At 40.3% G+C, this 12,447-nt stretch overlaps 1 protein-coding gene across 2 annotated transcripts; it reads right to left on the reverse strand.

The window, feature by feature from the left end:
* Nucleotides 1–3,872: 3,872 nt before the first annotated feature.
* On the reverse strand, nucleotides 3,873–11,642 carry srsf5a (serine and arginine rich splicing factor 5a). 2 transcript variants are annotated; one of them, XM_049595513.1, is made up of 8 exons: nucleotides 11,486–11,642; nucleotides 9,967–10,101; nucleotides 9,810–9,880; nucleotides 8,734–8,859; nucleotides 7,752–7,821; nucleotides 6,217–6,290; nucleotides 6,016–6,123; nucleotides 3,873–4,967 (listed from the first exon to the last, which is right to left on the reverse strand). In XM_049595513.1, the coding sequence occupies exons 2-8, from the start codon at nucleotides 10,090–10,092 to the stop codon at nucleotides 4,667–4,669; spliced, it is 876 nt and encodes a 291-aa protein (XP_049451470.1). In that variant the 5' UTR covers nucleotides 10,093–10,101; nucleotides 11,486–11,642; the 3' UTR covers nucleotides 3,873–4,666. The 2 variants fall into 2 exon arrangements, with proteins under 2 accessions (XP_049451470.1, XP_049451469.1); XM_049595512.1 differs by having other exon boundaries at nucleotides 7,752–7,830.
* Between the last annotated feature and the right edge of the window lie 805 nt (nucleotides 11,643–12,447).

The following is a 12,447-nucleotide window of genomic DNA, read 5'->3' on the forward strand; positions in this document are numbered from 1 at the left end:
CTTAGAATCGGCCAGCATGCTTTTTCTCATTTTGCACAATGAATGAATATTACATACATTTAAAAGTATTGTATTTCTGGTGGGCCATCATGATGAGTAAGCATGCATTATATGATGTTAATTCCACTACAGAAGAGACTTGATGATCACTAAAATTAGTTTATCGATTATCAGGCAAATAAGTTGCTACACGTCAGCATATCGGATATCGGCAAAAAAATCCAATATCGTGCATCCCGACTCCAAATATCATAAAAACCCAGCCAACATCTGTATGTGGGGTGTCATATGGGTAGTAAACAGGCTGAAAAAATGGGCATTAAAAAGGGACTGTTCATGGGTTCCATATTGGTGCCAATTGCCCACATGGAAAGGTTTACCCAAGTGGGCCAAAGATAAGATATCCACTTTGTACCCAGGTAGCCCAAGCATAACCATGTGAGTCCCACTTGGGTAAAGGCAGTGTGTGGGCAATTGATAATTGGCCTCATGGAACTCATGAACAATCCCATGTAGGGGCCCATTTGTCAACCCATTTACTACCCACTTGGCACCCCACATACAGATGTTGGCTGGGTAGTGTGCCTACTGATTTATTTCCACTGGTGGAAGAAGTATTCAGATCCTCTACTTAAGTAAAAGTGTTGATGCCACGCCATGAAAATTCTCTACTATGAGTAAAAGTCCTGCATTGCAAAAGTTATTTATTAAGTAAAAATAGAAGTATGTATATTCACACTCAACCTGCTTTGCCCAAAAATGACGCCAGGCCAGTACACTACCAAACACTAATAATGATTATCAGATAAAATATTACATATAACTTCCCCCTTAAAGTTAAGACTAAGTCCTTGTAAAGATAAAAGATATTCACAGAGCATTTTAGACTTTAAAAGAGCTCCTCAGGTGAAAATCTGTTGGGAGCAGGGGAGGACTTTGAAGGTGTTTAAGAGTTTCTAATGAAGAGGAGAAAATGGTGGAAAGACAAAGAGTTCAGAGACATATACGCTGGACGACAGTGAGTAAATGAAATGCTACAGATTAGATCATGCAGGGATAATGTTTGGTTAATCGCATTAGAGATGTGCACACATCTCTCAGGAGCTCTCTGAGAGTACTCTCAGAATGTTTGTGAATACAGCCCAGGTGTATGTAGGGGCGCTTTTGGGATTTGAGGACATTGGGGTTTTAGCCCCAACCTCTGTCCAAGGGTCCAGGGGATCCTCCCTTGGTATATACAAGCTCGACTTTGATGCTTTGTCATGCACTCTGGCACCTTATTTACAGTCAAAGTACAAAAAAATCCCCAGTGTGAATCCAAGTAATCTAAAGTATTACAAGTCAAAGTGCTCAATCTTGTTCAGTCCATATTTCATAAAATCTTCATATATTTTGTGTGCATGTATCTTAATCTATAAGGTAACTGGTAACAAAGGCTGTCAGTTACATGTAGTCAGTGGTGTTGTGGAGGGTATACACAGTATGTGGTGTAGCCACCTCTTTCACAGTATCCCCACCTGGAATATGAAGGAGAGTATACACACTTCCTCCTCGTAGCCTACCCATCTACTTAGTAGTACTCCTGACTAATCAACTACTCCACCGCTGCATGTAGTGGAGTAAAAGGTATATGTGCTTCTGAAATGCAGTGGAGTGGAAGTATAAATAGGCATGAAAACACTCAGGTACACTAAATTTGTACTTAAAGGGATATTTCAGACTTTTTGAAGTGGGGTTGTATGGGGTACTTATCCGCAGTCAGTATATTACGTACAGTAGATGTCAATCAGCACGCCCCCAGTTTGGAGAAACAGGCTGGGGTCTGATATGGAAGCTAAGCAGTGTACTGCTGTGGACGCATCAGCAGCAACATGTATTTCAGCCACTGAAAAAAGTTCCACCTAAAAAAAATCAATATCAAATTAAGTGTACGCTATATTGAGAGTATTTTCACTGCCCTTCCTTTTCCGCTTTGGCAGGGAAGCTGTTAATAGCTTCAGTCCCTCGTCTATGCTCTTGTCGAAGCCACCAGACTCCATTGAGTAAAACAGTAATTTTGGCTCTATGAACACAGGAGCTGCTGGTCTGCTACTGCTTCGATCAGGAAGTTAGTTTCTGTTATTATGAGACAGTGGTGAATCTGAACTAACCCTCTGAAACACCAAAGTCACACAATAAGACAAACCAACCAACTGAACGAGGCAGTAGTAGACCAGCAGCTCCTGTGTTCAGCAATGTTAAATCACTGTTTTTCTCAATGGAGTCTGGCTTTGAATAGAGCGATATAACGGCTTCATTTTGCTGTTGCAAATCACTGTCTGGCATTAAGGTAAAGCGGTGAAAATACGGATATATGGATGATCCACCTTTGCAGGATATTAAAATGTATATCACCTGAACACATCAACGGACAATAACTCACTGTTCTTTTTCATATCCTGCCCTGCCTGTTTTATAGTCTATATAAATCTTTATCCAGTCAGTTTTAAGATTAACAGTTGAGTTTTGTGCACTGTGCTGGATTTGTGGTCAGTCTCTCAGTCATCTGTCACATCCACAGAATATTTAAATTCTTTCATCAGACTTTAAATACAACCTACAATTACAGAATTATTCTATAACCACAGACATTTTAATGTGTCTTGTGAAATGGAAACAACTAAAGATAAATACAGAGATGAAGTTTACCATCTTTCTCAGGTAAAACCATGTATCTATTAGGATTTTTACACACTTGATTTGCACTGTTGGAGCAGAGTGACAGTATGCAACCATCAGCCTCATTGTAAAATCCACTGACAGGCGAATTGAGTAACACTGGTCATCTTGGTACAATGCAGTGTTCTGCTGGGGAACCCTGGGTCCTGGTATTCATGTGGATGCAACTTGACATGCACCACCCTCCCAACCAAGCACCACTACAGAACAAGTACTGCCTGTCATGGTGGCAGCGCTCCCTGATGGCAGTGCCCCTAAGCAGGACAATGATCCATGTCACACCGCAAAAACTGCTCAGGAATGGCCTCAGGAACATGATGATGAGCTCAGTCAGTCTCCACATCACCATCTACAGCGCCAACTTCCTGTCTCAAAAATGTTCGTAAGCATCGGTCAAGGTTTCTCCCATAAAATCTGTTTTAATTCATCACAACTTTTTGTGTGGGTACGCTTCTTTCAGGCCTAATTTTGTGCGTACACCATATTTATAAATGAGACCCTAGATTCCAGTCTGAACCAGCATCCATGGGACTTGCTGGTACCCCACCTCACAACCTTCAGGACTCAATGGATCTGCCACCAGTGCCCTGTAGTTCTAGAGACTACAGGAGCCCTCCAGAGGTCCTGTGTCCATGCCTCGACATGTCAGTGGCCCCACTGTGGACTAGACTTGGCTCCGACCTGTAGAGGCATGGACACAGGACCTCTGGGATACAGGTATGTCCTTCAGATGCCATGGGAGAAGCTTACGGACGTTTTGGAGATGGGAAATTGGCGACGCAGATAAGGTGGAAGCCTTTTTTTGGCTTCTGTCTGTACATACATTTTTAGAATGGATCCCACTCATTGTTTTATAAATGAGACTCCAGGTTTCTCAACACATCATTGCATTGCAACAAAATAATCACAGTTGTTCACTTCCTGTCAGTGGCTTAAATGTCATGGCTGATTGGTGTATACTATATCGGTAATGTGGAAATGTATGCTGTGATCACTGCAGGACAGACTCAAGGTTGGCCGACAGACTCAACAGTTTGTGAAAGCTTTATTCATTTAAACTGCAGAGACGATGGGTCTCTATACCGACATTCACAAATTATAAAAAAAAAAAAAAAAAAACACTGTTCTTTCTGGACATTACTAAAAAAATTAAATGACAGTATGCATTAAGTGTTTTATTAGTATCAAATTAATAAACTTATTTTGAGACATATCTTCCCGCTGAAACAGACACGTGTGTTAAGAGACAGAGCACCCCTCCGGCTGAGGCTGCTGATAAAATACAAAACCAAAATGAAAAATAAATCAACACGAGACGAGGTCATGATACAGCAGCAGTGATAAACTAAATTAATGCCAGACTCAAACATTATCACACAAGAAAGCTGAAATAAACCACCAACTGAGATGCTTGCATGTTTATGTTCACATATCAGGGCAGTGAAAGCAACATATCGTCAGAAGCAGAATCACAGTTTCACGGCAATGCCAGGAGCTTGCGTTACAAACAAACAAAAAACAACAACATACCTATCGACATTTTGGGGAATGAAGATCATTCCCACCTAATCTTGAACTGCTGTGAACACTCGGGTGAAGCACACGGGGAGTGGATGGAATCATGACATGGCAGACAGCTTGCACAGGCCGCAGGGTGGTGATGAGAATCATCACAGATCAAAATATTTTGCATCACTTGGTGTTTCATCAAATTGTGAAGGGGATTTTAAAAGAGGGAAATCATGAAGTAATAAGAACACACAAATAATTTTCCTGTGGAAGCACATCCAAACTAACAAAAAACAAATCAAAGCCAATGACTGAAGATCTTGTTTCAAAAGAAGCCATGTAAAAAGGTGATTTCCTCCCCTTCAATTTAAAAAAGAAAAAGAAAAAACCATCACATGCCACCATACAGTCTATAAGACGGCCTACAGGTGTGTCAATCTCAATGTTTGCTGTCTGCAGACGCAGAGCGGGAACGTGAGCGGGAACGAGAGCGGGATCGGGATCGAGAGCGGGAGCGGGACTGTTTGTTCTGAGCGGGAGCGGGTGAACGGGAGCGAGACCTGGAGCGGGACTTGGAGCGAGACTTTGACCTGGAGGGGGATCTGTCGGCGGCCCTGCCCCCTCCTGACGTCTTCTTCTCCGGGGTACGGCTTGCGGACCTGGAGCGGCTCCTGGAACGGTTGCGGCTCCTGGAACGACTCCTTGAGCGGGAGTAGCTGCGGGAGCGGCTCTTGCTGCGACTGTTGGAAGAGGAAAGTCATTTTTAGGATACATCCCGTGGCATTATACAGTTTGAATATGTCTCCAGTAACAATGCTAGAAACTAAAACATGACAATCATACATTTGCAATATCATTCAAATCGTGCGGTATTAATAAAGGTAGAAATATGATGTACAATAAATAGGTAAAAAAATTATTCTGTCCAGACATAATAAAAGTAAGCTGACACTCTAATTGTTGTGAGATTCTCAAGAAAGACCAGATAGTTTGTGTTATTTCCTGACAGACTGCAGTATTTTATCAGGAGTATTCCAGAATACAAGTCCACTGATTATATCTTTCAGAGCTGGGGAATTTTCAGATTTCCAGTTGTTGAGTATATGTTTTTTGCTGCAGTGCTTGCAGACAGGCTTAAGTACTTCACACGATGAGTCATGCTGAAGGAGCTGACATCACCCAGTACCTAAACCTTAAGATCAAAGTCAATATGAGATTTCAGAAATAACTGATCACATTTTGCCGAAAAAGCCTTGAGGACCTGAAAGCTCCAGGGCATGTGAAGGAGGGTCATGGTAGATATTCTACATCTGACACATGGCAGAGACCCCACTAAAAACATCTTAGGAAAATTTCCCAAACTGTTTGAAATATTTCTGTGCCAGTCCCAAAAAAGCGTGGAGTGTGTCCAGTTTACTGATGCATGCTGTAATGTGAGGGGTGGTGCCGACAGTTTGTGATTACTAACGTAGACTATCATGCCTGGATGGAGATAAATACAGAACAGGATGGTGTTGTCTGTCCATCTTAACAAAGTGATCCATGATGCTTCACTTAAGAGTATCTGTGTGCTGCGGTTGCACTCCTATGAGATATCATTTTCACTTTGTAGGCGAGGTTTTAAGCTGCAGCTCATTCTCTGCAAATTGACGTACTTCTGTAATCAATGATGTTGATTAAGTCAAATTACTCCAGCCCTACTTCTATGATTGGGGGGCACAAATGTGCAAACACATGTGGCACCATTTTAGCATGAGTCTCATAGAAAAATAGTAAAAACCAACTCACCTTCTTCTGCTGTCCTCAAAGATCTTCAGCTTGCGTCCATTCAGCTCTGTCCCATCCAGCTTGGAGATAGCGTTCTTCATATCACTGCGGGATGCAAACTCAACCACTCTGTGTAAAAGCAGAAACATTCATTAGGACCAAACTCTGGAGACAAAGACTGTTTGAATGTTGAGAAGTTTGACACACAGAGGTGCTACTCACCCTTCATTTTTGTTGGGCCTGTGAGCGTCCACAAAGGTAACTTCACCTGCTTTTCTCATCAGGTCTTTCAGGTCCTGTTTCAAAGCATAAAAGTTAAGATCAGTGACAAATGACAAAACACGAGGTGGCAGTGAGAGCCTTTTCAGACCTGGAGGGAGAGAAATGAGCAGGCAGCAAGAAACCAGCACACACTGAAACTTGGGTTATCTAATGCTGACGTTTGTCACTCTGTGATAAGATCTCATTTCAGTGGAAGGCATGTAAACAAAAGAGCCACTGAAAAAAATACTTTGTGTAGACGAGTGTTGCCTTTACTCAGTGTTAAAAGCCCCATTAAATGGCTCCATGAATTGGCGTCAGCAAATAAACAAATTCAGCTCCATAGTGAGACACTTGACAGGTAACACATCAGTTTAGGTTTTAATGAATTCAGGTTTCAGACTTTATGCTTTTCTTTTGTGCAAGGTAACGTTGAATTTTGAGTGTGTGAGATAAACCTGTGTATTTATTGGTGGTAAATGAGAATAGTACCCTGGTAGGTGGACAATGTTTTGTTCATATGACCTTTAAAAATTATTTGGCTCACAAGTCTTTAAGTGTTTACAGACTAAAACTGCTCCCTCCCATTTGAGACTGTAACTCTACACCCCTTCACCACCCAACCTGAACAAACCCAATCACATGAGTTTTATGCTACTTACCGCTCCATACCCAGGAAGATATTAGCATAGAGCCACTTGTCCAAATAGCAAATGGGAACCAATGCAGTGTTAAGCCCTTGAGAAACGACCTCGGCCTTGACTCAGCATCCGGCCTCCACAAGTAAGGAACCACCAGAGAGCAAGTAGGGGGAGGGGTGTGCGCCCGACTCAACACCCCCCCAGCTCCATCAGCAACAGAAAAAGACCCAAACGGGAGAGTGTAGGGACCGTGGATTTGAGGGGGGTTACAGCAGTCGGGGGTGCCAGCCCACAGAACCTCCAGACTGTGGCTACGGACCTCCTAAGGCTACCGTATCCTGCGCTAGACCACTTTCACCCGCTACGGGGCCCAGCCAAGACTTTAGACCGGCGGCAACTGCGTGTAAGGAGAGGCACCAAATGGACACTATTCAGAAAAACAACCAGGAGAGGGCGCTACACACTTCTTGGCACCTCCATGGAGGATGTGCATTCACCTCTGATATAAAAGGAAACCATATCAGAGCAGCTGTTAAAAAACAGTTAAAGGCTTTTGGTTAGAAATCAGCAGCTATAATGTGCTTCTGTTTGAAAAAAAGAAAATGTAGATTGAAGTTAAGTTTAACTTAAAAAAAAAAAAAAAAAAAAATACTGGGGGCTTTCTAGTGTGATTGGCCGAATGACTAATGTTTTTATTTTTTTGATGTCTAATGTTGTCTGACTAGAGACAAATTGACCCAGCCTGATCAAATGAATGCTGCTTCATTTTTAAAATATGTCATTACAGGGTGATAAATAAATTTTTTTCTAAAGCTTGTGCTGTACGATACATAAGGAAGCTCAGTAATCTCTTACCTGCCAGCTAATCCGTGAAGAGAGGTTCTCCACAATGAGCCTGTGGTCTGTCCGTACTGGAGGGCCATACCTGTCCGATCAACACAAACCAAAAGATGACTTTAATACAACATCGTCAGTAAAAAGAGGACAAATGTTTTACCGTGGAAGCTGTAACTGTACCCAGACCCCTCTGGAAAGCAATCAGTATTAAATACAGGCAGTAAAATTCACCTGGATTTATTCTCATGGCACAGACAGCTTTGCTGTCGTTGTGTTTACCCTCTATCGGCCTAAAAGCTCTGTCAATATTTGAATTTGATTCAGAGGTGGAAAAACCGGTTCACATTAAATCGTCTGATTTTATCTCTGTTAATGCTGCTCAAATGAGGGAAACATCTTTTTGTACAGGCGTTTTCTTCCACGTGAATGAGCCTGAGCCGCTCTCTTTTTTTTCTAATCGATTTTTATTATTTGTGTATTGTTGTGCCCTGCCATCACAGTTCACCGTGCTTTATTTGACTTTGGTACACCCAGATCAAATGAAAGAGGATGCACTGTACACCCTCACTTTACAATCAAGTGTATGATGACTAATCAGAACCAAATGATAAGTAAAATAACTTGTGTTCTTCTAATATGGGCAAGAAACGATAGGATGTTTTGAAATTTAATCATTGTATTTACTCAGAAATATATTTTAAAAGATACAGCACTGCTAATTTCTTAGAAAACAGTCCCTTCACAATTTATTTGTAAGTGATCCATACTGATATATAATACAGCATCATTTAAACAAGGTTTTCTCCTGGTAGTTATATATCAAACCCAAGATTTCACATGACTGTATATGTGAAAATATTTAGAGAATGAAATATTCAAACACCAGGGAACAATGATGCGATAAGAAACCTGTAACATTGGTTTTTCTGGACTAGAAATTTGACAAAACTTATTAGTGGACACTTGAGGTAACTAGATCTGTTTGTTATAGCAAGTGTACCTGGATCCACTGCTGCGAGACTGGCGATAGCCGCCACCGCCACTGCTGCCGCCACCACCGAAACGTCCCATTCCTCCAGGGCCGCCACCTCTTCCTCTTCTGGAGCGTGCATGCTCGATAGTGACCCTGAGAAGAAGAGCAAGAAATTCTTAGGATAATACAGTCAGATAAGTAAAACAAGCTACATGTTTCTAATATGTCTACTAATATGTCCATGATAGAGTGTGATAACATGGACATGAAAATCCCATTTATGAGGTTTATCCCATCTAAGATTATATTCAGGATATAGTGTTTACATGAGCACAGAGAAACCAGGATATTCCAGTTCCCCATACACATCACAGTTTCTTTCAGAGTACTCCAGCTAGCACATCCGGGGTTCTCATGAACAGAATATGGTAATGCTCAGACAAATTAACGAGATACTCCAAAAGCCTGATCATGAATGAATTTTTCATGTCCATGTAAAAGCACTCAGTAGTACAGTGCGGTTGATATTCAAATAATACTGTGTGGGCTGACTCAAATAATTAATAGGAACAAACTAGAAAGTCTGTTGTGATGTCATCTAGAGGCAAAGCATTGATAGTGAATAACAACTGCCAAAGCACCAGCAGCACACAGGCTGGTGATTTGACTGTGAAATGGGCAGTTGAAATCTGGACAAATGATCTCAAACAAATACTGTGTGTAGCCACAGATTCGGTCAGTGATTCAATGTCAATGGTTAAACTTTGAACAGGGTTGTTCTTACTGATTTATCTCTTCTTTTTTGGAAAACAAATTAAATTCAGCCTTTTTTTCCACAGGCAAACTGGATGATTTGCTGCCAAAAACAAAATCACTGCACCATTTGATATAATCCACATTAAATTTGACATGGACAATACTGTAAGATAGTTGACAGCTAAAAGAATATAGTGCATCAAAATAACAGTAGTATACTTGTATATACTCATTGTGACTTAATTCTGCCCTCTTTCTTTTTGGCAACAGATCCACCATTTAGTCTGTGTGAACGTGCCAGATTAAGAGGCTCAAAACAAAGACACCATGCAAGTTTCGATTCTTACCTTTCACTGCACAATTCTTTGCCATTCAACTCGTACACAGCGTCATCTGCATCTCTGTGGTCATCAAATTCCTGAGAAGAGACAAAAACAAAAGATTAGTTAGAAGTAGGAAAACTCGATCAGAACTCATTCACACAAAGTGGTCAGTGATACTCACCACAAAGCCAAATCCATTCTTCAGGTTGATTTCCCTAATCCGTCCATATCCCTTGAAAAACTTCTCCACGTCTCTCTCTCTGGCGTGCGGGCTCAAACGGCCGATGAAGACACGACAACCATTCATTTTTATCTGCTGAAATGAGAAAACACAAGAACGGGTAAACATCAAGCCAGAGGAGGAGGCAAAGTGGAGTAAATATAGCTTAATATTTGAGGCTTCAAGCTCAGCGTGTTGACCTCACTTGGCCCAAAGTTAATTATAGACATTTTACAGTATGTGCAGGTTACAAGCTTGATGAGTAACAGATCTGCTACTGATGAGAACTGCAGACCAGATGGCAGACGACGTGCTCATGACTTTTAAAGTTGTGCATCACCATTCAACTTAGCTGAAGGTTCAAAATTTGCATCCAGAACGAAACTTTGTTTTTAATCCATGAAAAAGGTCAAAGTAGTGTCACATAAAACTAGACCCAGACTGAAAACGACTCAAGTGAAACTCATCAGACTTGAATCAGATAAGCCAGCTCTGGTCTAACCAGTTTCACCTCACACATTGATGCCTTCACCAAGGCTATAGCCAGGGTTCTGGTAATATATGCAAGTGGCTGCTTGATCTGCTTTAGTCATCAGCCCCCCCCAAAAAACAATGGTTATCTATTAAGGGGCTAGTAGATTTTTAAACCATGCAGCCACAGTGGCAGATGGATAGAAAAAGTTAATTTCCAACCCTAGCTAATGCTCAATTTTGATGGACCTGCGTTGGAGAGGTGTTAGTTTAGAAGATTGAACTGTTATTTGAGGTGAACTGACCTACACTCTAAGTAGTAATTTATATTGATAAGGTGGGCGAAATGTTGAAAGCACATCTCAGTATAACACAATATGATTGAGTAGCACCATAAACTCACGCCACGGGCTCAAGATGCTTATTAAGTTAATTTTGTGCCTCCATAAAGCGGAATCACGTAATGTTAAATTAGTCAACTGTCTAACGAAAGTATTTTTAATACATCTACCCTTAGCCAACAAACAATCCGTACAGAGTAAGGACTCTCGGTCGTCACATGATAGGCCCAACTGCAGCCTGCTAACGTTACAGCAACATAAAGCTAGCTCTTACTACGAGGACACACCGAGATACTGTTGCCATGTTACCGTCTAAAATTTCTCCGAGTTAACGTTAACGCCTTAAATTCGTGCGTCGTTGAAATGAAGAAATACTAAGTCAGTTAGATAAAAACTAACAAATACAATCCTGTTTCAGCTGTCCAATATTAAGCTAACGTACGCATCATTACATTGCTTAAAAATAATTTCGCCTCTTGCTCGGTTAGTCCATAACGGTTGTTAGCTCGCCTCGAGGTCGACTTCAGTTAGCTAAGGCGAGCTAGCAACCAACCGTTAGCTACAAATACATTATCAACTGCTCTGAACACATAAACACCAAAATTAGCTTAAATACAACAACAACCAGTTAATACAAATATTCTACATCGATTCACTTTGATTCTCACCTATTTGTTTTCTCTGAGCGTCTCTGGTTTGGTTGTTTACGTCGCTGGTAAGCTACAACTTTGACTGAGCCGTCTCTCTGCTCTGCTCGACTTCTTTAAAATGGCGCACGAGTCCAAAGAGCAGGGAACAGGAAATGCTGCTGCCGTCAGGTTGCCAGTGTGTGGGGTTGCTCATGAACTACCGCGGTTAATCCTTAACGCAGGTACAGTCGACGACTTTGCCCTTTTTGTTAGTATTAGACCGACTGTGTTGACTTATCTCAGTGAAATAAACAACAGCGTCTTTAGTTAAATTACATCATAATATTTTTAATCGTGAAATAATAAGATTAACAGTTAAATTTCTTCAATCATCAAAGGGGGATTCAGAACGGATTTGGCAACCCACTTCACAGTTTGCATTGCTATATTATATTATATTATATTATATTATATTATATTATATTGTAGTGTATTAGTTGATATGTCTGTCCCGTTCTATTAATTTAGAAAATGTTATTTTTTTCTTCCTTTTTTTTGAAAAGGTTTTTGTTTGTTTGCTTTTTTTTTGTTTTTGTGGCTTGTCCAATAAGAGTGAAGTTCAATACCTGACACATCAAAGTAAAAATACTTAATAATACTGGTGCTTATAAATATATATATTTATATATCATATAACTATAATTTATCATATAAAATTTAAAAGTAAAATAATAAATAAAATACTAAAAGTCCTGCTAATGGCCTACTATTGTATTATTTCAAATAGCCTATAATTATATTATATGACAAAAAATTGAATTTCACCTCGGGGATTAATAAAGTATATAAATTTAAATCAATTAAAAAATTGTATTATATTGCTATACTATATTATATTATACATTTTATTGGCTCCATTGATATATCTGCCAAGTTCTTTTTATCTATAAATTGTTAATGTCTAAAATTATTATTATTATATTTTTATTTATTTTTGTATT

Source organism: Epinephelus fuscoguttatus, linkage group LG14 (assembly GCF_011397635.1).
Source record: "Epinephelus fuscoguttatus linkage group LG14, E.fuscoguttatus.final_Chr_v1".
In the NCBI taxonomy this organism is placed as follows: domain Eukaryota; kingdom Metazoa; phylum Chordata; class Actinopteri; order Perciformes; family Serranidae; genus Epinephelus; species Epinephelus fuscoguttatus.

Coding starts and splice junctions, on each gene's coding strand:
- srsf5a (XM_049595512.1), bottom strand. CDS start 10,092: ATGAATGGTTGTCGTGTCTTCATCGGCCGTTTGAGCCCGCACGCCAGA. Junction 7,831..8,733: donor TCTCGCAGCAGTGGATCCAG/GTACACTTGCTA, acceptor TGGTTTGTGTTG/ATCGGACAGGTATGGCCCTC. Junction 6,124..6,216: donor AGGCCCAACAAAAATGAAGG/GTGAGTAGCACC, acceptor GCTTTTACACAG/AGTGGTTGAGTTTGCATCCC.